Source organism: Corythoichthys intestinalis, chromosome 5 (genome assembly GCF_030265065.1).
Source record: "Corythoichthys intestinalis isolate RoL2023-P3 chromosome 5, ASM3026506v1, whole genome shotgun sequence".
In the NCBI taxonomy this organism is placed as follows: Eukaryota; Metazoa; Chordata; class Actinopteri; order Syngnathiformes; family Syngnathidae; genus Corythoichthys; species Corythoichthys intestinalis.
This window is the reverse complement of record NC_080399.1, coordinates 40,478,182-40,505,823: the sequence shown is the minus strand read 5'-3', so window position 1 is coordinate 40,505,823 and position 27,642 is coordinate 40,478,182. Positions and strand designations below refer to the sequence as shown.

Genomic DNA, 27,642 nt, shown 5'->3' with positions numbered 1-27,642 from the left:
AAGAATATTATAATTTAAAAATAATAATAGAATATATAAATTCAACATTACAATGAAACGTGTCTTTGTCAAAGTGGTTTAAAAAAAAAAATAATAATAATAATAATACGTCACTGGCCATAGTTAAATAGCCAGGCAGAATAAATATGTGCATTACAGTTCTTGCATTTTCACAAGTTAAAAGCCCGCAGTTCATCGACGAGAAGGGCAGACCCAGATGGCGTCTGCAGCAGGGGCTTGTTTGAGTCCGACACAGGACAAATGGAACCACTCCATTGAACAAATTTTCTTTGTCAAATGATCCAAGAAGAGAGATGGTGACAAATCGGGATGTGTTGTCAGCAGGTTTACCTAGGAACACAACAGGTAGGTGGGTCGTAGTAGGCGAGCATTGCTACCGAGGCAGATTTACACAACGGTGTAAAAAAAGAAAAACGTATTGAAACCAAAAGTGGATAAATCGTTCAACTTACAAGAGTAGAGATGACAGGAACACACTCTCATTCCAGCAGAAATATGATCATAAGAAATGCTTTTCCGACGAACCGCTGCAATCCAGCCATCCGTCGTACCTTCGTGATCTGATATTTGGTCCTCCATGCAGGAAAACGGTGAAAAGTGAGTCCATTTTTCCTAACCCCTTTTTTTTGTCGTAGGAGATGCTGTTGCACCCGGTAACGCAACAATAAGCACCCATATTTTCTTTCTAAAACACCGAAAGAGTTAGCTTAGCACTACCACACGTTACAATCCGCATTGACTCTGCCGAACCGGAAGTAAATCATATTGCCAGCATGGAGGCGCGTCCAAACAGTGACGTAGTACATCCCATTCCCTATTGTTCAGAACGAGGAAAACGAGACGAAGAGAGCTGCAAAATGTAATTGTTTCAGTCTCTCTATTCCCAATATTTTTACAGGATATTCTTTTTATCCAAGTATTTTCCCCAATAGCTATATAAATGGCTTGAGAAGGACCAGTCAGCCCGTCGAGGGGGAACTATTCACAATGAGGAAAACGCGACGAAGAGAGCGGCAAAATGTCATTGTTTCTGTCTCTTTACTTCAATATTTTTACAGGATATTCTTTTTATCCAAGTACTTTCCCCAATTGCTAAATAAATGGCATGGTCATGACAAATAACTTGTGCTAAATGGAATATAAAATAATAAAAATCCATTTATTCAAGACGACATGGCAAAATTACTCCATAATGGTCAAAACAGTCGACTTTACCTTTACTGTCACACCTGCCGAACGATATTTTATGACACCTAAATCGGACATATGTCATTTCCCTTCCCCGGCTTCGGAGAATGTAAACAGACCAGAAGGAGTGACAGCTAGCCGACATGCTAACCCGAACCGAGGGATGTTTCAAAGTCTTCGAAGTGGAAAGTCACACATAACTAGCCTGGATTATTTGACATGACGGCCCGGTTGTCGAGTTTCTTTGCGGATCGGCAAACCGCCCGGCGGAGAGCAATTTACAGTTCGTTCCCTGGAGGAGGGTGGCTGGAATTGTTGTGTAGCTAACGTGCTAACAGCTAACTGCTAATGAGCGTGAGGATAGCTTTTTACATGCCTATCAATGATCAAACGTAAGTAGTCCTTTATTTAAAGGAATTTTATAGTGTTTACTTTGTAATCACTGTATTCGTATTTGACATAATACAAAACAAGATGTTTACTCACTTCCTTGTAAGTCCAGTGGTCCCACAGTAAATATCCACGGTGAATGGGAACCTTTTGAAACTCCAAAAAGGCGCATACGCCTCTCCCGCATACAGAATGATTTTTCTGCAGCCGTTTGGCTGGCGTGATGCAAAAAATAAAAGTATTAATCTGCAAAATCAGCTGAATCCTTCGTCCTCATACACAACAGTACACTGTAGCGTGAAGAGGACGTCTTCTACCGTACACGTCACAGCGCCCTCCTCCTCAATGCGAGACCGAAGCCGGAAGTCACTCATTTTCCTGGCGCGGGATTCAAAAAACTAAATAAATATAGCGATCGCTTCCACACACATCCAAGCGGTCCATATCATTCAGGAGCATAAAATACCGCGTGTATTATGAAATAAACATGCTTTTTCGTGTCACAAGCACTTTAAAGAGCAGACAAGCACAATACAGTAACAATAGCTAGTGTTTCAAAAAAATGTGTAAACAACTTGTCTGTTAAATTGAACATTTCACACAAATAAATTCAGCTGTATCATGTGCGCAGCACAAGGCAAATGCTCGAATGGCAGACTCCTGCCTGCTGCCATCATATTTCGAGCGCTATCTGTTCCAATAGTAGTAACTTTGTCTGTTACCCCCCCCCCCCACCACCCCCTTTAGCAACATCCAGAAACTGACAAACACATGCTTCAGCGAAATGTCTTTCTTCTGTTTTCACAACACATAACGCCAGCTAATGCAGCCGCCAGCTATCATCGATCAAGTGTGCCGTTACTCCGAGATAATTATGGTTGCTTACCGATGTCCAGTGGTCTCCTGTCATTGCAACAAACGTAGCTCTGGCTAGTTGCTCCACCTTCGTTGCCTTCTCATTTTCAAAAAGTTGATGAATTTCTGTGCATCGATGGAAGGACAGTTCATCACAGCAGTATGTGCACACAACTCTGGTTATATCCAGATATATATAGATATATATATATGTAACCCCTGTGTCAGCGCCGCCCCGCGTTCCGCTCCCACCTCTGACTAGGCCGGGACGCGAACCCGCGCGCCAACGACGCTTCCACTCGGCAGGCAAGATCGGTAACCACTACACCAATAAGCTCGAGCCAACGGCACAGCCGCTAGCGATCTTACATGAAGGAATCGGCAGGGAGGTTTCCACGCTCCACATGGACCTGCGTGCACCTGTTACATATATATATATATATATATATATATTACATTATATAATTATTATTTTTTTCTTTTTTTTATATCCAGTGTGATAAATTGAATCTTGGTTGCAATTTTGGCTTTTTTTCTGTTGCAGGAAAATTTCTGTAAATATAAAAATTGTAATATCCTGATATTTTTCTTCTTCTAGCCTTTAACTCATTCGCTTTAATTGACCGTTAATGAGATCAAATCCATTTCAACTGGGAAGACTGGCATGGAGTGATCATGTTTCACTGCCATAGACTGGGGGGCTAACAGCAATCAAATGATCGCTGCCAACCCTCCCAGTTAAAATGGATTGGATTTTTATTGCCGTCAATGGCAGCCAAAGTTTTAATTCTTAAAAAAAAGATCAATATGAAAAACTCCATCATATCAATGTATGATAAAATACAAGTGAATTTACTGTTTATCTGAGAGATCCATCTCTTTCCGCTATCAGGAGGTGGACATCTACACAGTGAAGACTGAAGACCTGTCTTTCACATCAGCATTCTGCCTGCAAGTGCAGAGAAACGACTACATTCATGCACTGGTCACCTTTTTCAACATTGAATTCACCAAATGTCATAAAAAGACTGGTTTCTCCACAGGTAAGGTGTGGCTGCAATTCACAAGTTTTACAGTGACATTGTACGATTGGGGGGGACAAAAAAAGCATTAAATAATGGGAGAATTATACTGTCTACATGAACTCATTGGTTGCCACTTAATGACAATAGTTGTGCTATTTATTTTTTTGAAAAAATGGGTTGGACGTCTTTTGCCATCAAGGCAGTGAATGAGTTAATAGAGTTTACAATGAGGTAACAATTTACACTCAGTTTGATCGTGTAAATTTTACCCAATTTTATCAAACTTTTAAAGTAAATTGGGTAAAATTTACACTATCAAACTGAGTTAAATTTTTACCCCAATTTTATTGAGTAAATTCTATAGGTTGTTTTTTTACATTGAGGTTACATTGAGTATTGCCAAACAAAGACAGAGGTAGAGGCAGGGCAGACTCAATAAAAATGTCTCTTCTGAAGCACTCTAGCTAAGCTACAATCTAATTGGAAGACTCCAGACATTTTACATTATGTACTTTGTCTCCTCTCTCAGGCTCATTGAATTGTATCTAATCTTTACAAGAACAGAGAAGCAATTAGACCGAGCAGCTACATTCACAATATACCATTTCTATACAAAACAAGAGCTGTATTCAATACTTTTTTATTGGGGGGGTACCTATCAGTTTGGATGGAGAAATGAGGATGTTTATTTTATTTATGTTTATTGCCGTTTTCAGTTGTAGTGTGTATACCACATTACCACAGACACACTATGCCATTTATTCAGCGCAGCTAATTCATAATACAGTATTACAGTATACCTGTATACTATAAAACCCTGTTATCTTCGGAACGTTTAATATGCCATACTGCTGCGTGATAGACTTGTCCAGTTAGTTGTTGTTTGAGACTGACCTCTACTGGCGAAAACAAAAAATTCCACTTGTTAAAAACAGTTGCGGCTTGGTTTTATATGGTTTACGTTGACTAAAGCATTACATCAATCCGAATCAGTCTTCGTCAATACAGTAAAGAATTAGTAACGCTCGCTCTCTTTTTAAATGACTTCCTTTGCAAGTTTTCCAGCCAGATTCCTAACTATATTCAGGAAAATAAGCATCACAAATGAGCCAAAATATAATTACCTTTTCATGCAGTTGATGGAAACCAGTCTGTTGATCAAGTAGAAGCAGAGCGCAAAACATGCACGCTCAGGTACTGAAGAAAGAGCCGACAATTGGCAGATATTCTTACATATTACACAAAGTACAGTTCAGACAAGTTAGGTATACTAGTCCTTCTAAAAAAATAGCATTTTGTGATTAAGTTCATTATTTTCTGTAATGTACTGATAAACATTAGACTCATATATTTTAGATTCATTACACACAACTGAAGTAGTTCAAGCCTTTTATTGTTTTAATATTGATGATTTTGGCAAAAAAACCAAAAATCCCTAGCTCAAAAAAATAGCATTTTTCATCCGACGAATACAAAAAAGTTTTTAATACAAAAAAAAGTCAATCTTCAAATAATTATACCAGCTATGCACTCAATACTTGGTTGGGAATCCTTTTGCAGAAATGACTGCTTCAATGCGGCGTGGCTTGGAGGCAATCAGCCTGTGGCACTGCTAAGGTGTTATGGAGGCCCAGGATGCTTCGATAGCGGCCTTAAGCTCATCCACAGTGTTGGGTCTGGTGTCTCTCAACTTCCTCTTCACAATATCCCACAGATTCTCTATTGGGTTCAGGTCATGAGAGTTGGCAGGGCAATTGAGCATAGTAATGCCACGGTCAGTAAACCATTTACCAGTGGTTTTGGCACTGTGAGCAGGTGCCAGGTCGTGCTGAAAAATGAAATCCTTATCTTCATAAAGCTTCCCTGCAGATGGAAGCATGAAGTGCTCCAACATCTCCTGATAGCTAGCTGCATTGAGCCTGCCCTTGATAAAACACAGTAGACCAACACCAGCAGCTGACATGGCACCCCAGACCATCACTGACTGTGAGTACTTGACACTGGACTTGAGGCATTTTGGCATTTCCTTCTCCCCAGTCTTCCTTCAAACTCTGGCACCTTGACATGCAAAATTTGCTTTCATCTGAAAAAAGTACTTTGGACAAATGAGCAACAATTCAGTGCTGCTTCTCTGTAGCCTAGGTAAGGCGCTTCTGCTGCTGTTTCACACACGCCTGTGCATGGTGGCTCTGGATGTTTCTACTCCAGACTCAGTCCACTGTTTCTGCAGGCCTCCCAAGGTCTGGAATCGGCTCTTCTCCACAATCTTTCTCAGGGTGCTGTCACCTCTTCTGGTTGTGCAGCATTTCCTGTCACACTTTTTCCTTCCCACAGACTTCCCACTGAGATGCCTCGATACAGCACTCTGGGAACGGCCAATTCGCGCAGAAATTTCTTTCTTTGTCTTAGCCTCTTGCTTGAGGGTGTCAATGATTGCCTTCTGGATAGCAGTCAGGTCGGCAGTCTTGCCCATGATTGCGGTTTTGATTAATGAACCAAGCTGGGAGTTTTTAAAAGCCTCGGGAATCTTTCGCAGGGGTTTTGAGTTAATTCGTTGATTCAGATGATTAGGTTAGTAGCCTCTTTAGAGTACCTTTTCATGATATGCTAATTTTTTTGAGATACGGATTTTTGTTTTTTCTTGATTTTTTTTCCCAAATCATCAACATTAAAACAATAAAAGGCTTGGACAACTTCAGTTGTGTCTAATGAATCTAAAATATATGAAAGTCTAATGTTTATCAGTACATTACAGAAAATAATGAACTTTATAACAATATGCTAATTTTTTAAGAAAGGACCAGTACATTGCCCAAGCACAGCATGCATTACAGTATGATTCAAGTGCACCTCATATTTTGAATGTCAGCCAAACTGTAGTCATTGGTGGTTAGTGCACTGAAGCATGTTAAGAAATGTTTTGGCAGTGAAAAACAAACACATTACCATACACATTTAATAACACACATCCTGTTTATCAGACATTGTGAGCGTTATGGGATAGCTTGAACCATTTTTTCACACGAAGACAACTTGCAAATATGAAGCATGTGAATGATTGACAAGGTGGTTCTGCCTGCTACAGTCTTTAGAAGCCTTGACAAGGGATTAGGATAACTACTTTCTGGCCAAATGGAAGCATCTTTTGTTCCATCTTTGTCCAAAAGTATTAAGACACAAGTTCTTAATCAATCAATCACGGTTGGTGCCAGAAGCCTTGAATTTCATACCGCCATTATTCGTCCATCGTTTTACTACAGCACGTACCGCCAAATATCTCCACAGTTCACCCTCCCCCCAAGTAAAGAGCTTGGGTGTCATCCTGGACAATACACTCTCTTTTCATTCACACATCAATAATATTTCACGGATTGCCCACTACCACCTACACACCATTAACCGCCTCCGCCCCTCCCTCAACCCCCATTCTGCTGCCATCCTGGTTCATAGTTTTGTCTCTTCCCGCCCGGATTACTTCAACTCCCTCCTCTTTGGCCTCCCTCTAAAGACCCTACATAAACTGCAACTGGTTCAGAATTCAGCCGCTCGCATTATGACCCGTACCCCATTCATCCACCACACCACTCCAGTTCTCCGCCAGCTCCATTGGCTCCCGGTCCACTTCCGCATCCACTTCAAAGTTCTCCTCCTCACATTCAAGGCCATCCACAACCTTGCCACTCCCTACCTGTCCGACCTCCTTCATATTACAACGCCCTCCTTTGCCGTTTGGTCCTCCACCTCCATACACTTGTCTGTCCCCCACCGCTTGCCTCAGCACCATGGGGAGCAGAGCATTCAGCCGCTTTGCTCCCCAGCTTTGGAATTCACTACCACCTGACCTCAGGAAAACAGACTCACTCTGCCTTTTTCAATCGAAACTCAAAACTCACCTGTATAGACTCGATCATCCATAATAATCCCTTATTTCTTTGTGTTTTACTGTTCTGCTAATTATTGTTTATATATTAGTATTTTAATGTTTTGAACTTTCTATCATAATTATTTTTACTGTTTTTAGTCTTTGTCTAATTGTTTATTAAATGATTGTACGGCGACCTTGAGTGCCAGAAAGGCACTTTCAAATAAAATTTATTATTATTATTATTATTAGGATTGTGGGGAATCTACAGTTTCATCAAAGCTTATTTGGATGCCGCCTAGAAAATTCATCCTCGACGTGTTTAGATGAGGTTGCGGTGAAAGACATCTGATTTTTTTGTGTGTGTTTTTGCATGTGTGTGTGTGTTGCATGTGTGTCCCAGCTCCTAATGCTGCATACACGCACTGGAAGCAAACAGTGTTCTACCTGGAGGACTACTTGACTGTGCGAAGAGGAGAGGAAATTACTGGCAGCATAGCAATGAAGCCAAATGACAAAAATATTGTAAGTGTTCCACAAAACAATTTTGCTCATTGGTGTCCATTAATATTGATACCCTTTTCCTCATTTTTTGGATGATATTTTTTACATAATATGTTGGTACTGATAAGAACATTGAGTTATCCTAATTGGCCAACCTAAGACATCAAATATTTCCGAAAAATAATTGGGAATGTGTACTAGTAATGCCACAGCACATGCAGTATTTTGTTTTAAGTTGGATTTGGTGATATACAGTAGCGACAAACTTATAACTGACAATGTTTTTCTGTTCCTGAACCCACATGACAACATTTCTAACAATGAGGCTTGTTGTCATGCAATGAGGGAAAGAAGGTCACAAGCAGTTTATTTTGACTTTCAGCCCCGTTGATTACATATAATTTTTGGTGTTATCATGGACTGTCGAATGTCAAGACGTGGGAACGAGGTGGACCCAAAAGCAGGGAAAAGGGGAGGCGGGGCAGGGTGGTGGTGAACTCAAAATGCTTTAATGGTAACTAACAAAAACGCAAAGTACAAACAAAAGGCAACAAAAAATTACTCAAACAGAGGATGCAGGGACACGAGGGCTATGGACATGAACATACCTTGGGATAAACATCGACACTCTGATAGACACTTGGACAGAAAAAGGCCGAACAACAAAGACAGCACATGGGGAACTTAAATACAGGCATGGGGTAACTAGACAATGAGGCACAGGTGGGTGGCACAAGAGGCAACGAATTGGTCAACACACAAGGAACAGGCCACAACAGGTGAAAACAATGGATAATGATATGACAAGTCACACTAAGTCACAAACTTAGCACAACTTAACACAAGGCATGACATTGAATTCCATTGTCTTGGCTTTATTCAAACAGGTTGCAAGGTATCAAATAATAAATTGGATTATATTTTTAAAAGAACAATAACATTCATCTGTTTGAGCATTAAGTATCTTGTCGTTGTAGTGTTTTAAATTGAATATTGGGGTTAAAAAGGATTTTGAATCACTATATTAGAGCTGTCCCGACTAGTAGACGTCGTCGTTGACATAAATGCGTCGACGAGCACAACATTCCGTCAAGGGGTAATGAAGGGTTAAAAAAATGTATGCGTGGAAAGTTGAGAATGACGCTCGGTATGCAAGCAGCGAAAGCGGCACCAGAGTGGCCAAATCATTTACTTAATTCAACCAAACAAAGGAGGGTACACTGGGTTGTCCTGTCTCTTCAATGCCAGGCTGTACGTGGGCTGTGAATGAACACCTAAAGAGCCGCCACCCAGTTGTAATTTTGAAAGACGACAGGAGACAACAAGCTGGCAGATCATAAGTCCATTTAACTAATTAATGACATGTTTTATTGAAGTTGCTAAGCCTGTCGCAATATGCAAGGAATCCATTTATCGCATGGTAAATAAAAATGAGGGCGGTAATTTTCACGGCTGCGTTTTATCGCCACGTGTGTGTGTGTGCGTGCATACATTTGTGTGTGCGTGTTGATGGCATATCAGACTCCAGTTCCTTTCACAGATCTCTATTGGTCATCAACATGCCGTAGATTTAAAGTTCAGACATACAAAATAATGAAACACATCTATGTTAAACACTGTAATCGTTAGCATGCTACATTGAGGCTAATGAGAAAAAAAGACAACCTACTGTAGCCTGCTATAAAACATTGGCAATCTTCTCCAAAACGCAAACTAGCGGTTAAAAGGTGCTTTTTTTGCGGAGTTAAAGCTTATGGTTAGCTTTTTCGTGAACTTACTATGTTCACCATATAAATAACGATTTCTGTAGTTAATCCCACATACTTCAGAATTCAGATTCTACACTAAGAATAGCTTTAATATGACACCCTTTATGAAAAATCTGATTAGCAATGAATAATTATTATAATTGTTATAATACTATTATATATAGTAGTGTACTATAATATCAATGCTAGATTTTTTTTACGAATTGTTTTGAATCATGTTGGAAAGGAGAAGTCAGTGTTCTGAATCTGTTTACATTCCATTATTTTGCACTAGTTAATGCTATCAGTATTTGACATCATTGTTTTTTTATGATTTATTATTGTTATTTATGTTTATTTGTACTTTAATCAAGAATTTAAGTGTTCCAAAATGTTTTTGTGAATTAATAAGCGTCAACAAAAATTTCGTTGCTAAATTAGTAAAAAAATAAAATAAAAATAAATATTAGTCAACCAATCGTGAAAATAGTCGGCTGACTAATCGGGAGAAAATTAGTCATTTGGGACAGCCCTACACTGTATTATATTTTCACACATCTCAATGTTAATGTTTGTATTATTCACATTCACCAATGATTAAATCAGCAGTTTCCAGACGCGCAGGCTGCTTCTGGTGGTCCTGTGGAGTGCCCTCCCAGGCCCCCAAATCTTGATTGATGGTTTTTAGCTTTTGAAGGCCAAAGTTGTGTATTTGGAACAAGATACACAACATAAATCATTTTTATAGGAATGCACCATCAATGCCATTAGAAACAAAACTCCAGCTCCATCTGTGCTATGATATTCAGCTGTAGAGAACATATAGTACATTGAAACGTGTGGTCAAAACACTGGTAGTCATGTATAACATATTTTATACATAAAAATGATTCTCATGAAAAAACATAAAGAAACATCTTTCAAAGTCTTACGGTATTCTGAAACAGTCTCTTGTGTTTGTGCAAGTAAAACAAGCCTTTAATAAAGGCTTGTTTCAAGATCAAAAAGAATATAAAGTTTATATTCTTTTTTCATCTACACAGCATTAGAACACTGCAATGGATGCCATTTTTGCCCAAACACCACCTTATTGTTGAGTAATGAAAAACTTGACTTTAACTGAGGCCAGCGGCTCTTTAGACATTGTCCTCGGTCTTTTTTTGTGAGCCTCTGGGTGACCCATTGGTGTGCTCGTGGGGTCGTTTTTATTGGCTGCTCACTGTTGACCACTGCTCCACGTTTTCACCCATTTGTGTATGATGACAATCAGTGTGTTTTGCTGGAGTCTTAAAGCTTTAGAAATAGCCTTGTGACCCGTAGTTGATGGATGCCAATTTCTATTTTGATCAGTTATTAAATTTCCTCATTGCCAACTTTTTTTTACCAAATAGGTTCTTTTAAAGTGATTTCTTGATTGAACACTTCTACAGGCAGCCAGGCTTGATTGTCAGTCTTTCCCTCAAAAATGTCATTATCAAATGTTGATTCATGATTTAAGAAGTGTGGCAATAGGTTATCTTTTATATTGAAATTATCTTAAACATTGAAGTGTGGACACTAAGGGGAAATATTAGAAAAAGCCAAATATTTTTTTACACCAGTGCTCTTTATCATCACTAGAGTTAGGATGCTCAATATCCTATCCTAGATAACGTTGGCAAAGAGAAGTTACTGTACATCCTGAATTAGTCAGCAGCCAGCTGCAAGGCACTTACAGTTTCGGTAAATGGCTCTTTAAATAGATATTTATTATGTTATTTACTAGTGTACATGCTTCAGTTGTTGACTCGGTGGTTTCCAGATGCTTGGATTTTTTTGGCCTCTGCCTTGACCCCCACGAGCCTCGTGAGGACAAACGGCATAAAAGATGAATGAATGAATATTTGGAATGGATACAAAGTGAATGATAATTCAATCACTCGGAATGTATCACCAATGCCATTAAAAGCATAACTTAACCTACGCTTTAGTAGTGGAGGAAACACATTGAAAATAGTTTTTAAAGTCAACTGAAGTTATGTCAAACATATAAATCAAAGTTTTATTCTTATAAAAAATATATATACTGTATAAATCTATATACTGTATATATATATATATATATATATATATATATATATATATATATATATATATATATATATATATATATATATATACTAAAGAGGTCCCGATCGATTGGGATGCCGATCAATCGGGTCCGATCACGTCATTTTCAAAGTATCGGAATCGGCAAAAAAATATTGGACATGCCTTATTTTTTATATATATACTGGACTGTCTCAGAAAATTAGAATACACAGTATTCTAATTTTTTGAGACAGTCCTGTGTATATATACAGGACTGTCTCAGGAAATTAGAATACACAATATTCTAATTTCCTGACTGTCTCAGGAAATTAGAATATTGTGTATTCTAATTTCCTGAGACAGTCCTGCATATATACACAGGACTGTCTCAAAAAATTAGAATATTGTGTATTCTAATTTCCTGAGACAGTCCAGTATATATACATATATATATTTTTTTTTTTTTATTTAAATCGTTTTCTAATCGTATATAACATTACAGACAAAATGTCTTACACTCATCCAGAGTAGTTTTGGCTTAAAGTAGGGCTTTCAAATTTATTGCGTTAACGGCGGTAATGATTTTTTCTTAATTAATCACGTTAAATAATTAACGCATGCGCTGCACGACCCAATCATGCATTGTCGCGTTCAATCTATAAAGGCGCCGTTTTACCAATATATAGAGCTAAACGCGGCGTATAATGAGTAGAGGGAATATTGACAGCCTTTAGAGCCTTTTTTTATTTGGCTAAAGCCTTACATTCCCTCTCTCAGCAATTAAAATTAACGTGGGAGGCAATGTGGGGAGGAAAAGTAGTAGTTGATCATAACACTCTATGTTCTTTCCCAACGCAGAGAAGATATATCAATTTGTGCCCCTACGCACAGTCATGGTTGCACTTCCCATCATGCATTTGGGTTGAATGGCTGCAGTATCATTTACTGAAAGCTCAACAAATACACTAGATGGCAATATTTAGTCACAATATACAAAATCACATTTATCCTTTAAGAATTACAAGTCTTTCTATCCGTGGATCCCACTCACAGAAAGAATGTTAATAATGTGAACGCCATCTTGAGGATTTATTGTCATAATAAACAAATACAGTACTTATGTACTGTATGTTGAATGTATATATTTGTCCGAGTTTTATTCATTTTTTTCTTAATGCATTGCCAAAATGTATATGATCGGGAAAAATTATCGGGAATGATTGGAATAGAATCGAGAGGGGGAAAAAAAGGAATCAGATCGGGAAATATCGGGATCGGCAGATACCCAAACTAAAACGATCGGGATCGGATCGGGAGCAAAAAAAAAAACATGATCGGAACAACCCTAATATATACCGTAAGGGTCCTATGTGTGGAAACTTAGGAGTAACAAAAGAAGAAAGTAAACAAAATGAACTACAAAAACTTCAGAAAAAGCTTTGTAAAACAGTTGCATTTGATCAGAGGCACTCGCAAGCTTCTTGAACCTGTAACCAAGGGCGTAGGTTTGCACAGGTACGGTTGGAACATACCACTAGCAACTTTTCAGGATGCTCAAATTGTCCCCACCAACTTTTAAGCAACCTTATTTGCATTATATATATATAGGTCATTGAGATTGTCTTCCCATATGTTGTAAGAATAGAATTGACCCTACCGTTATATGAAGTGAATTATTTCCCTGATGTTCAGACTTAGATTTACCTCTTTTCACTTGCTGAATGTGCCGGTCCATATTTTTCCCCTCAAACGCACGTGTGATTGGCTGATGACTTGCAGTTATTTAAAATATATTTATTTTCTACATTATTTTAAAATATTTTTATTTGCAGCCTATAGACATTTTTCAGATAATCACACATTCATCATAATCGAAGTAAAAAGTTTTCATTTTTTGTTGTTTGGCTGTGCTTGTGGACAAAAGCAGTAGTGTGTAGTAGGGTTGGGACTCTGGCATGAAGCTGATTCGATATGTATCTAGATAAACAGGTTACGATTCGATAAAAAAATGATACATTTTTTAAGGCAGAGCGATTCGATACGATTTGATACAGTTTAAGAATGATACGGTTCGATACAGAGTGAAAACGATACAATAGTAAACATTTGTTTGTTCTTACAGTATTTTAAACTGATAAAAAAGACCAACCACATTTCTGCAAGCAAAATTAAACAACAAAAGTTCATACCAATTTATGATTATTTTTGAGACATGAAAAAAAAATAAGGCCAACTAGATGACCATCATTTTGTTGGCTGGGATTGATAGTAAAATAAAACTGCAGTAACAGACAACAATAAAGTGCAGTAATTCAATCTCTGTATTTTCCGGTGTTTTGAACACAAGAGGTAGGTAATTTATGTGCAACCTTTCAACATAAACATCTTACAAACTACAATTATAAGCAGGAGTTCTAGAAAAAAAAAAGAATTAAACTTGCCAGTGTCATCATAATAAATAAATAATAAATAAAGTATAATTCTATTATTCTTTACCTTTGGTATAATTGGGGGGATAAAAACATGGCATTTTAGCCAGATAGGTCAATAATCATTATTTCAACCTTATACACAGCAAAGTCATTCACTTATGCCTGTGCTTCCACATTTTTATTCCTCATCACTGTCCATATCTTTTTTGAAGGGCAGATTTTTCTTGAGGAAGACCAACTGATCCACATGTTCATGTTTAAGTAGACTGCGTTTCGTGGAAACAATATCTCCAGCAGGTCGTGCCATTGTAGTGGGTTATTTTTCAGGGTTAAAAACTCACGATCTCTGTCCCATACAAATCTGGCTGCCGTCTTCACTTCAAAGTCCGGCGTGCGTTGAAAATCAATCGCTGTCATTCGTAACTTCCGCCTGGCAAGCTGCCGTCAGTGCTCGTGTTGTTTGTCCATTGTTTTAGCATGCGCGACTGTGGTTTCGTATGCTCTGGCGTAGTTATGACACGCCCGTCACGATCGAAATGCATGATGGGAAGTTGAGGCAACCACGACTGTGAGTGGTGGGTGTTCATGTTATGTAATGTGTGCTGTCCAACTTGAAGTGTGGTGATCCTTGGGGTCGAGCAGTGGTGAAGGCATTGCGCCGCATTATTGAAGTACAAGCTAATTATGTGTCAATCATTTACACATCGCCTGGTACATAAAACCAGCAAAGCAATGGTATGAACGCTGATAACTGTTTTTTGCGCACGCGATAGCCGAGTCCTTGTTGTACTATCGATACAGCTAAGATTTACTGGCTATTTACTGTTGAATAGTTAGTTTGCTATCGATACAGCCGTATCGCTCGCCTGTTATACCGGATATCCGTTCGTATCGGTTTATTGTTCTCAAGCTTAGTGTGTAGGTAGTAGTAGTAGTAGTGAAGGAAGGCCCTATTTTTATTTTTGTTATACCCTGACTAAGAAGTCTTTTTCAGTTCTATTTATTTCAACAAATGTTGAGTGGTCTTAAGACAAATGGTTGTTTTTGGCATTCCTGGATAGTTCAGAAATAATTTTTAAAAAATTGTATTTACTGTGTATGTTAATATTATTGAAGTTACTTAATTTGAAGTTTTCAAAATGTTTCATTAGTAGTTTTTAAAAACAAAAGTTTGATTCGAATGGTATATCACCTGAACCAATACACATGAAAGTTAGTATTAGTCAATACAGATTTATTTTGCATTGACCATTTAGCTTATCAATTCATTAGGTTCATATTCGTGAGAAATGTAGCCTTGATCCCCATTCACCCATTCTGTTTGGTCTTATTAATGTCCAATCCCCAGCAAAAAGTGTTCATGCAGGTTATGCTGTCCCTACCAATGCTGAGACCAAACCTACGCCCTTGCCTGTAACCCACCCAGCATTTACAAAAATCCGATTATTTCATTTTGAATTTAATCCCTGCATCTTTATGTGCGCATGCTGAAGAATACGAATATCCAACCATGATAATGTACCATTTAGAGCAATGATCATTTGGACTTACTTGTTTTCTTTCTGCCTGCAGCGGGACTTGGACTTTACGTTTGAGTTGGATTTCAAAGGACAACTGTGTGAAGCAGCGATAGTCCACGACTATAAGATGCGTTAGGTTTAAGATTAAACAGCAATTCCAACGGCTGCGAAGAGCAGAAGATGCCAAAAAAAACAAAAAACCTTTGTGGACAGCAGACAGAAAGTGCAACTAGGACAAATGCATGGGGCAGACAGAAATGACCTCACGAATAACTTGCTAAGCACACTGTCAGACAGCAAGTAATGGGCGGAGACTGTTAAACATCTCTGAATGTAATTGTGGAAAAAATATTTTCTAACTTGTTCAGAGTTAGATTCTACCTGTACATGTTTATGAAATGAAGTGATGTACCTGTGTTGTTTTTTCACCATGACTTGGATTACACTGATTAGGGTGGTATTGTCATTTTGATGACTGTATTGTGCACATTTTGTTCAGAAAAAAACATTTTGATTTTGGTAAGGTTTGACCATTTAGTTTATAAATGTATCAGTTAACGCTCAGTGATGGGAAAATATTGATCTGAGCACCACAGCCAAGGAAAACCCTGGTGCAAGAACTGTGCAAGCAGCAGGGCTAGTCAGTATGTGTGTGTTATGTGAAAACTAATGTGTTTCAGAGTTGGTGTACAAATACCTCTTGTAATGGAGTTTTAACTGTTTCAGAATTCCATATTGTGTTCTCTGTATGATCAGTTGGAACAAATCATTGGGTATTGTTTGACCTGCTATTTCATCACACTAACAGTGTATAAACTAATGTGATCCAGTCTCGAACTGTATCAAAAGTTCTACTTCACAAAGATCATTATGATACAGAGTTCTACACCACAGTAAACTCCTACTGTAGTATGTAATCGACATCCCACGATCAAAACCAAGCATAATCTTGAAGGCCTTTTTAAATAGCGCACTTAATGTAGTAGGTCTCCTCTTGAAATGAGTTTTACCCTTGCTTAATGCCTTGACCAAGTTCCCAAGTGTTCTTGGTTCTATTTGTCAATGCTGCATTTACAACCGTACCAATCTTTTTTTTTTTTTTTAAACATTTGTTTCATGTGAATCGATTTCATTTGTTTGAGTTTACCATGGTTAAGCGTACCAAATGTTTTAAAATTTCAATATTACTTTCTAAATATTGGATCCTGGTATTTATAGTGCAGTCTACTGAAATGTACAGAGACAAAAACAACTTGCTGGACACTTTAATATTATTAGTAAGTCACATGATGCAAAGTACTCGGCTAAGATATACTATGTGAAGACCTTCAATCTAAAGTAGATAATTTACTGAACATGAGGCTAATGATATGATCAATTAGATGTTTTCTGAAAATTTACAAGTCTTACCCCTGTGTAATTCACAAAATGCTGGCTACTACAAAGAGGTGTAGCCTATACATGGGTTTTGTTAAAAATAATACGTGCATAAAATCATTGCACCACTTCTATATTTGAGAACACTTTGAAGTTTGTTGGATTAAACATCACCACAAATATAATGAACAAGCATGTTTTTCTGTCCCTTCCAGTTATTTATATTTGATTTCAAATATATTTCATGGGTTGTTGTGATGTCTTGAAAATTGAATAAATTGCAACGTGTAAAATTGGTCACTGGTTGATGGTGTGAAAACAAAGACATTTCAACTTTATGAACAATACCCAATGCTGTAGTTTATTTTTTCATGAATTAAATATCGCTGTGTATACATAAAAGTTATGTGCAAGACAATGGTGGTAGTACTCCACTAATAGTGAATTATAATAACAGTATCTGAGGTCACATACAATTTAAATAACTTACTTGGCAAACTATTAAATAATGAACAGTATTCTGTGTATAAAATACTTGGCACGTAAATAAGTGCATCTGACTGTAAATGTTTTTTACAGAATGAAACAAATTTGATTAACAACCAAATGCTTCAAAGAATAGCCACTAACTACAACATGAGCTGGCAGCCACAAAAATGTAAGAATAAAATAACAATATAGAATACAGTGGCAGCAAATGCTACACATTGTATAACACCCAGATGAACCCAGTGAACAACATATTTAAACTACACAGTGAGAAGAACATCCCCAGGACAGCAAGAACTAAAACACTCAAGTGATCTTTAGACAACCCAATACTAACATTTTACATGTTCTGATGTGTTGCAAATTAATGAATTATGTGATAATTGCAGTCTGAACTGATACATACAGTAGTTAAAAGTCTGCATGTGATTGAAAAACGCATCATTTAAAAGAATTTAACTTTTTTGGTGATATAATAATACGTTCAGAAAATGAGTATGAGACAAGAGTAGGGCAAGTGACAGTGTGCAAGTGTGTGTTATATCTGTTGACAGCAGGATTTCTTCTTCTCCATTGAGCTGCTGACCAACTGGACAGTCTTCTCTTTTTCCCGATCCTCTTGTTCTTTTAGGGTTCTGAGAGGCACGATAAAAAGAAAACCAAAAAGTCAAACCTTTTTCTGACAACTGCTTCATTTACACCCTGCCAGCATCATATTTAAGCAAAGCATCTTTGGTGGTCGTATAGCTACAGGAGGTGAGTAGTTAAAAGCTTTACAGTGGGGCAAATAAGTATTTAGTCAACCACTAATTGTGCAAGTTCTCCCACTTGAAAATATTAGAGAGGCCTGTAATTGTAAACAAGGGTAAACCTCAACCATGAGAGACAGAATGTGAAAAAAAAAACAGAAAATCACATTGTTTGATTTTTAAAGAATTTATTTGCAAATCATGGTGGAAAATAAGTATTTGGTCAATACCAAACGTTCATCTCAATACTTTGTTATGTACCCTTTGTTGGCAATAACGGAGGCCAAACGTTTTCTGTAACTCTTCACAAGCTTTTCACACACTGTTGCTGGTATTTTGGCCCATTCCTCCATGCAGATCTCCTCTTGAGCAGTGATGTTTTGGGGCTGTCGTTGGGCAACACGGACTTTCAACTCCCTCCACAGATTTTCTATGGGGTTGAGATCTGGAGACTGGCTAGGCCACTCCAGGACCTTGAAATGCTTTTTACGAAGCCACTCCTTTGTTGCCCTGGCTGTGTGTTTGGGATCATTGTCATGCTGAAAGACCCAGCTACGACTCTTTCTAAATGCCCTTGCTGACTGAAGGACATTTTCACTCAAAATTTCTCGATACATGGCCCCATTCATTCTTTCCTTTACACCAGGGGTCCCCAAACTTTTTCCTGTGAGAGCCACATACCTTTTCCCTTCTCTGATGAGGGGCCGGGGTCAGTTTGTAACAGAAAAAGTGTGACGATTGCAGGAGTGCCCAAATGTAAAAAATTATTGTTTTTCAGAAAGCCACAATCAAATAACCCTTTCTGGATTCTTCACGGAACAAAAGTAAATAAAATAATATAATACAATATAATATAATAAATAATTTTTATTATTGAGAAAAATAAATAAAAAATTCAAAATGCTCTCTGGTATTGGGGCCAAACCAAATGTGGAGGGGGGCCGTATCCGGCCCATGGGCCGTAGTTTGGGGACCCCTGCTTTACACAGATCAGTCGTCCTGGTCCCTTTGCAGAAAAACAGCCCCAAAGCATGATGTTTCCACCCCCATGCTTCACAGTGGGTATGGCGTTCTTCAGATGCAATTCAGTTTTCTTTCTCCTCTAAACACGAGAACCTGTGTTTCTACCAAAAAGTTATATTTTGGTTTCATCTGACCATAACACATTCTCCCAGTCCTCTTCTGGATCATCCAAATGCTCTCTAGCGAACCGCAGACGGGCCTGGACGTGTACTTTCTTCAGCAGGGGGACACGTCTGGCATAGCAGGATTTGAGTCCCTGGCAGTGCATTGTGTTACTGATAGTAGCCTTTGTTACTGTGGTCCCAGCTCTCTGTAGGTCATTCACTAGGTCCCCCCCGTGTGGTTCTGGGATTTTTGCTCACCGTTCTTGTCATCATTTTGTCGCCACGGAGTGAGATCCTGCATGGAACCCCAGATCGAGGGAGATTATCAGTGGTCTTGTATGTCTTCCATTTTCTAATAATTGTTCCCACGGTTGATTTCTTTACACTAAGCGTTTTACCTATTGCAGATTCAGTCTTCCCAGCCTGGTGCAGGTCTACAATTTTGTCTCTGGTGTCCTTCGACAGCTCTTTGGTCTTGGCCATAGTGGATTTTGTAGTGTGACTGACTGAGGTTGTGGACAGTTGTCTTTTATACCGATAATGAGTTAAAACAGGTGCCATTAATAGAGGTAACGAGTGGAGCCTCGTTACACCTCGTTAGAAGAAGTTAGACCTCTGACAGCCAGAAATCTTGCTTGTTTGTAGGTGACCAAAACTTATTTTCCACTCTAATTTGGAAATAAACTCTTTAAAAATCAAAAAATGTGATTTTCTGTTTTTTTTTTTTTTTCCCACATTCTGTCTCTCATGGTTGAGGTTTACCCATGTTGACAATTACAGGCTTCTCTAATCTTTTCAAGTAGGAGAACTTACACAATTGGTGGTTGACTAAATACTTATTTGCCCCACTGTATATGGTTCATAGCTTTATATACACAATTAACGAGTGTCGTGCACAACTGTACGAGTTCATTTTACTGTAAAAATACAAATCACATTTTTGAAATGGATTTTTGTGTTTTTGCCAAAAAGAAAAAGGTAACTTGCTTACCTAGCCAAATGAAGCATGGCTTCTAATACATTATGCCCTGAGCAAGCACTGCACTCAAAGAAAGTCATCTGGCAGTCCTTTAGAACAAACACAAATCATGCATTTTTTCCCCCAATGCTATTGGAAAATATAAAGAAATTATAGCTAGTAACAGATAGGCATGTGCCGGTTACCGGTTTCAAGATTACCATAGTATGAAAACGTCATGGTTTCAAAACCACAAAAAATCTTCCCTCATACCGTAGTACAGTATTAGCCATTTTTTTATGCCCCAAAAAATGCAGCGAGAAATCAGTTGCTTGACGGGGTAGCGCTCACCCTTCCCACTCTGGTTGTCCTGTGTCTGTCGCTGTGCTGCAGAATAGACACAATGGTTTAGGGTGTTGAAACCACCTGAGCCCCCCTCTACACTTCAAAAAAGTTGTTAGTATGGGAGTACTTCGGCTACCGAAAAGAAACAGACCGCCACAGCTTAGAGGACGAAGGACCTCCAACATATGTTCACATTTACGTGACCATCATCCGTCACTTTACACAAAATTTAAGTAAACGCTGTCATGAACGTTTCCCTTCAGCTTTGAGTTCACTCCAGCATGTTTCGTGTGTCTAGCGATGGTAAAACAAATACTATAAAATGAGCTCGTTAATGAGGCAGGTAATGTTCCTAATTAGCATGCCAAAATGGCTAAGTAGTTTCCTGTCTACCATTAGCCTACTTTCGTAGTTTTCCGCCATCTGTTCAAAATAACATTTTCATAATACCACCTGCGTTTTTTCTCTCTGACGACCTTGTGTTGAGAGAGGGTGTGTATAATGTGTAGGGCTGCAGCTATCGATTATTTTAGTAGTCGATTAATCGATGAACCATTAGTTCAAATAATCGAGTAATCGGATAAGGAACATGAAAAATTAAATTACCTAAGCTGAGTCTCAAACGGTTTAAATAAATGAGGATCTGTGTACAACAAAAGAATAATTGGCTAACTTACATAGCAAAAGTCCGCTAGTTTAAATGGTATAAAATGCAAACTTTTTAACAATGCTTTTAACAAATGGTTCAGACTCGCATTCCCACAAAAATTGGCTAATTATACCTGCAAACTAAATTACGAATGCATTAAAAAAATTGAAAAAAAAAGCTTATGTTGGTCTTAACAGGGAGCACCTGGATTCAGCTATGTGAAATGAAGCAGGCTAGAAGGCAGTGTATCCACCCAAATCAATAAAACTAAATGCAAACAATTTCACAATAAACCATAACAACGCCACTTTAATTAAATGAATAATCGAAGCAGCAAAAATTCAATTTGAATCTTTTTTCTAATCGAATACTCGAGTTATTCGATTAATTGTTGCAGCACTAATAGTGTGTAAATACTGATACGAGTCATACACACGCTCTCTATCTCTTGCTCTCCCTCTCCATTAATACTCAACTAATTAATTTTAATAATAGTAGTGGTATGTGTTTTACTTAAAATCAATTTGATCATATATTGTTTAAGTCCAGTTCTATATTACCAAGGGTTCTTGTTCTAATGTTGAGCAACTTGAGCTATGGCTGTGTGTGTAGTCTATAAGTTCTATTTATTTCAATTTGATTTAAAATATTTCAGTTATTTTTTGTTATTGTATTTATTTATACACATGTTGATGTTCCAATTTGCAAATATGTTGAGAAAAAAAAATCCTGCTCAATGGCAAAAAAAAAAGTTTTTTTTTTTTTTAAACCCATACATCACAAAGTAACACATTTTAGAGATATAATTGCAATACCATGAAACCACGGTATTTTGCTGAAGGTTATCATACCGTCAAAATCTGGTACCAGCACATGCCTAGTAATAGAATTGCCTCAATAGAGGAGAATTCTTCCACTTCAGTACAAGACAAGACCGACCTTAGCCAGCCTCTCCCCAATTGTTTTATGCACTTGTCTTTCTTTCTGCAAGTCTGTTTTGTTTCCCAACAGCATTAAAATTATGTCTTCGCCTGAGCCTTCCTAAAAGACAGGAGGAAATGATGGACAATTACGGTAAGGTTTAAAGCTATACATTGAGCGGAAAATGAAAAAACATTAAGTTTTACCTTGACACTTGTCAGCCACTCTCTGACAGCCGTGAAGCTCTGCTGAACTGTTATGTCATACATCACAACCACACCGTCAGCTTTGCGGAAAAATTGCTTGGTGATGCTTCGATACCTTAAACAGGGAAAAAAGGGAGGAGAGAGTAAATGTAAAAACAACAGCTGGTGTTCTGAAGAAAGAAACAGTTGAAGTAGTAAAACGGCATTTTAAAGTAAAACTGTCACCACAGTAGAGAAAAAGATTGATGACATCATTTATGGATGAATTACCTTTCTTGTCCTGCCGTATCCCAGACCTGCAGTGCCACCTGGCTGTTATCCACAATTATTGTCTTCACGCTGTAGTCTATACCTGCAATAACATTATCAGCATTATATTTGCACCTTTTTAACAGAAGAGAGCGGGTAATTACAAAGACAACTATAAAGCTTTTTGATTAGAATATGATTAACATATTATTCCTGCAGTACATTAAACATCTTTAACAAGAACATTAATGACAACAGGGAGAGGCGACATTGAACTCATTCAATGAATTAAATACTAAGGAAAAAATAAATAAATAAAAGCGATTTTTTTGTTTTGTTTTAAGAGTGTTACTAGCGGCCATAACCAGTGTGCATTTCAGTTTTTATTCATTTTATTAATTTAAATTTTTATTAACATTGTACATTTATTTACAAATTTTAAAAAATAATATAAAAATAATAGCCAATATTAAAGTTACTTCAAGTGACCAAAATTAGTCACTTAGGTGACTCTTATATGTGACGTAGGGACAAAGTTTGTCGCACTCAGTGATGTTTCCAGAGTTAAATACAGTGGTACCTCGACATACGATCACGTCGACACACGATCTTTTCGACATCCGACGTAAATCTTCACTCGCTACGACACACAATCTTTTCGACATCCGACGTAAAATTTGACTCGCCAATTGTTTCTACATCCGATGACATGCTCGAGATACGCCGATTTCTGACAGCGCCGCAGTTTCTTTATTTTGCCAGTGGACGGACGCACGGCTGATTTTCTTGTGAGAGAAATCAACACTGGATCCAAAAAGGTTAGTGCAGGTGGAGAAAAAAAAGAAAAGGTGACGCTTCAATTGAATTGTATTTATCAATTAAACCTGAGCAGATCAGGCAAGTGGATAAACTAAGCACCTGTGTCCGAGATATAAATACCTGGATGAGCAATCAACACTGGATCCAAAAAGGTTAGTGCAGGTGGAGAAAAAAGGAAAAGGTGACGCTTCAATTCAATTGTATTTATCAATTAAACCTGAGCAGATCAGGCAAGTGGATAAACTAAGCACCTGTGTGCGAGATATAAATACCTTGATGAGCCCTTATTATCTTCTACTTAACCCTGAAAAGACAGAAGTCCTTATAATAGGCCCAAAAAGTGTGAGAGACTCATTAACTGCCCAGATAGTCACTCTGGACAATGTGAGTGTAGCCTCCAGCACCACAGTTAAAAACCTAGGAGTTCTATTTGACCCAGACTTATCATTTAAAGCTCATATTAAACAAACCTGCAGAACACTCTTTTTCACCTGTGCAACATAGCCAAAATTAGAAATATTTTGTCTAAAAACGATGCAGAAAAATTAATTCACGCGTTCGTTACATCTAGATTGGATTACTGTAACTCCCTACTTGCAGCTTGTCCTAAAAGTTCTCTAAATGGTCTTCAGCTAGTCCAGAACGCAGCAGCAAGACTTTTAACAGGAACTAATATAAGAGAGTACATCACCCCTGTGCTCCAGGCCCTTCACTGGCTTCCAGTCGAGTTTAGAATTAAATTTAAAATCGTCCTTCATACATTTAAGACCATTAATGGTTTGGGGCCATCTCACCGATGCTCTGGTTCCATACCGCCCCAACAGAACACTCAGTTCTCAGAATGCAGGTCTACTGGTAGTTCCCAGGGTTTCTAAAAGTACAGTAGGCGCTCGAGCCTTTAGCTACCAAGCTCCTGTCTTATGGAATCAACTTCCAGCTAGTATTAAAGCTGACACAGTCTGTACATTTAAGATTAGACTAAAAACGTTCTTATTCGACAAAGCTTATGGACAGGCTAGTTGAAATCGGACTAGACTCACAGTTCAGTCTAAGCTGCACTAGAAGCTATAATGCTGGGGGAAGTAATCTCCTTTTTCTCTCTCTACCTACTACTTGTCTTACTTTATTTCTCTTTTTTAATTTTAATATCTAGCTGACTAGTTTCTTCATCACTAGTCAACCGGTGTCCCCTTTCCCCACTCCCCTCTGGGGAGAGGCTATTTTTCCAGACACAGCTTCCTGACTATCCGGACCCCCGGCTGGATGGACGTCCTTGTTGCTCCTACTGGTGCACGATAATCATTGGTCCGATAATAGGAATTATGACGTCATCCCAATCAATCCAATAACATTATTAATAGGACCGATAATATGTACTGTGCTGGCTGGCCTGGAAATCAGTTGACCATTTGCGGGGCATTGCTGCCACCTGCTGGTCAGAATAATTCACTGCATCTATAATTTGTTCCATGAACTCATTTACTTTACACAGTGCTGTGTCTAGCGGTAGCATTGACAATCGTGAATGCTTTCTGTTACTTACGTTTCCGCCTCGGAATTATATGTCTGTAAGTATTTGTTTACTATAACATATGGATGTGCAATATATGTTTACTTTGGTGGTGAAGGTTCATATGTACAGAACTTCATAAGTTGTTGTGTTATAGAAGCCAGCCAATGCTAAAGGCTAGTAGCTCAAGCTAGTGTGCTATGCTATGCATTAGGCATGTGCTGGTATGAGATTTTGACGGTACGATAACCGTGGGCAAAAATACCGCGGTTTCATGGTATCACGGTATTGCAATTATAGCTCCAAAATGTGTTATTTTGAGATGTATGGGTTAAAAAAATTATTTTTTCCATTGAACAGGTTTTTTTTATTTTTCAGAACATAGTTGCAAAATGGAACATGAATATATTGTTAAAATTGGAAAACGGCTTTCGAAAACGGCGGCGGCGCACTGCTCTTCATATCTGTTTTCTGTGTGCTGAGTGCTCTTCCTTAGTTCAAAAATACTGCACGCACTCTGAAAATGAGAGCGCCACTGCCACCCACTGAGTGGATGTGCAAGTACACTTTATTCGAGTAGGGCAAAAAAAAAAAAAAAAAAGCATGTTCCCCGAGGACACATGCGCCCCCCCCTGGCATCGCTCTGCGCCCCCCCAGGGGGGCGCGCCCCACTATTTGAGAAGTACTGGCCTAGCCTAACATTCGTCTTTGTAAGTTTTAGTTAGTTTGTATATTGAATTTGAAAGGAAAATGTGTGTTTTGTTTTTGGCGAACTTTTTAATGGTGCTACTGCTATCCTGTTGAACCTAATCACTCGTGGAAAAATCTAATTGCACAACGTTTTAAATGTTTTCATTTGTATATTTCACCACGATTTGAGAGCTCAATAAATTGAAGAAAAGTACGCCTTGTGTTTGGAGGGTGTGTTTTTGGGTTTGCTGGCTGTTTAGCAGAATAGCGTCACTGACACTCACGGCAACAAACAGGGGAAGGGTGAGCGCTGCCGCACCAAGCCACTTCGGCTGCATTTTGCCACATGAAAAATAGTGAATACCGTACTAAGGTATGACGGAAAATTTTAGTGGTTTTGAAACCGCAATGTTTTCACACCACGGTAAACCGTGAAACCGCTAACCGGCACATGTCTAGTTTGGAGTATTTGTTTTTGGGTTCACTGGCTGTCTAGCCGATAGCGTCACTTTCACACACAGCAACAAACGGGAGGGGGTGAGCGCTGCCGCGCCAAGCCACTTCTGGCTGCATTTTTGACGCATGAAAAATAGCGAATACCGTACTACGGTCTGATGGAAAATTTTAGTGGTTTTGAAACCGCGAAGTTTTCACACCACGGTAAACCGTGAAACCGCTAACCGGTACATGCCTACTATGCATACATATAATAGTTGTCGTGTAATGTTAGTCTTGTCAGCATGCTTGGTAGGATTTTATACTATGCAGAGAAACCTCATACATTATTGAATATGGGTTCACTCACTGCTGTTTATATTGATTATTATAAGGCAAGCCATTAATCCATTTTGTTCTACCATATTTTTGTTATGAGGAAAGAGTGATAAACCTTACTATATAATGTTTTCATTTTACAGTGTTAGTTATAAGTTAGGAAGTTGTTGAGAGGCCTTTTGGTTATTGATAGGCTTGCTGTCCAAACCTGTCTCCCAGGTTATGAAAGTGGTTTCATGGACCAAGACCACAAAAGTCTCCTGTAGCACCAAATATTTTTATCTGATGACAAAGTACAATACCTGTTGGGTTTATGTTTTAGTTCAGTGCTCATTGTTCAGGAAACACATCTTCAATTATACTGACTAACTGATTGTGATTGACTCAATTTATATTCATTTGAAAAAAATAAATACTGTGAAGCGGTATGCAATGTTAAGAGTGTTGTTAGCTCGAATTACTGTGTCCAGCCGCTGTAACTCTGCTGCTCTCTGTGCACTCTCGTCAACTCTCAACTCAGCCGGAACGCGCACGGCTATTAAGTATATGTCACGTGACTGTGACGTAGCCGGTAACGCGCTCGGCCAAACGTATACACAACTTCCGTGGGTGAATTATGTTCCAAAATAAAGGGTCACCACAATTGGCACTTTATTTGAAGTCAATATACTGTTCTTGTCTTTGTTTTGTTCATTATAATAATGTTAATGTCATTATAATGTCATTATGAAAATTCTGGTGAGGTCAAAGGCAAATGTATGTTGAATCCACCATTTTTTTTTTTTAGGGTTAGGGTGATTATACATTTTAAAAATTATTTAAGATACACGATAATATCGGTCACCGATAATTATCGGCTGATAATGGCAATTATGACGTTACACAGCTAATTCAGAAAATAAAAAAATTCAACCGATAATGCAATCCGATAATTATACACTTGATTTAGCCTCCAAATGTGCGCAACCAAAGAATTCAGCACGCTGCCTCCTCAACCCCTCCTCTCTCTGAAGCCCCTGAGGGAGGAGGGGCTGAGGAGGCGGAGTTACACGACAAGAATAAGTTGTATATTATGGCAGCTGTTACTAAAAAAAAAACGCTCTCGTCATCTGCGAAACATGCACTGCAGAAGTTCCACAAGGCGGAAAGAAAGTGTCCTCATTC

The 27,642-nt window shown here is 38.3% G+C and overlaps 2 protein-coding genes across 6 annotated transcripts in view; one reads left to right on the top strand and one right to left on the bottom strand.

Moving 5' to 3' along the window:
* LOC130916506 (protein arginine N-methyltransferase 8-B) overlaps positions 1–17,293 on the top strand; it is a 50,463-nt gene extending 33,170 nt beyond the window's left edge. For all 4 annotated transcript variants that reach the window (XM_057837283.1, XM_057837284.1, XM_057837285.1 and 1 more), the window contains 3 exons: positions 3,347–3,497; positions 7,745–7,866; positions 15,668–17,293. In XM_057837283.1, coding sequence (XP_057693266.1) covers positions 3,347–3,497; positions 7,745–7,866; positions 15,668–15,751 — 357 coding nt within the window. In that variant the 3' untranslated portion in view covers positions 15,752–17,293. The remainder of the gene's footprint in view (positions 1–3,346; positions 3,498–7,744; positions 7,867–15,667) is intronic.
* Positions 17,294–17,322: 29 nt separating this feature from the next.
* The window catches only part of cracr2aa (calcium release activated channel regulator 2Aa), a 34,850-nt gene continuing 24,530 nt past the window's right edge, over positions 17,323–27,642 (bottom strand). For both annotated transcript variants that reach the window (XM_057837280.1, XM_057837281.1), the window contains exons 14-18: positions 22,707–22,788; positions 22,437–22,551; positions 22,249–22,350; positions 20,349–20,425; positions 17,323–18,116 (exon numbers count right to left, since the gene is read on the bottom strand). In XM_057837280.1, the coding sequence (XP_057693263.1) occupies positions 18,020–18,116; positions 20,349–20,425; positions 22,249–22,350; positions 22,437–22,551; positions 22,707–22,788 (473 nt within the window). In that variant the 3' untranslated portion in view covers positions 17,323–18,019. The remainder of the gene's footprint in view (positions 18,117–20,348; positions 20,426–22,248; positions 22,351–22,436; positions 22,552–22,706; positions 22,789–27,642) is intronic.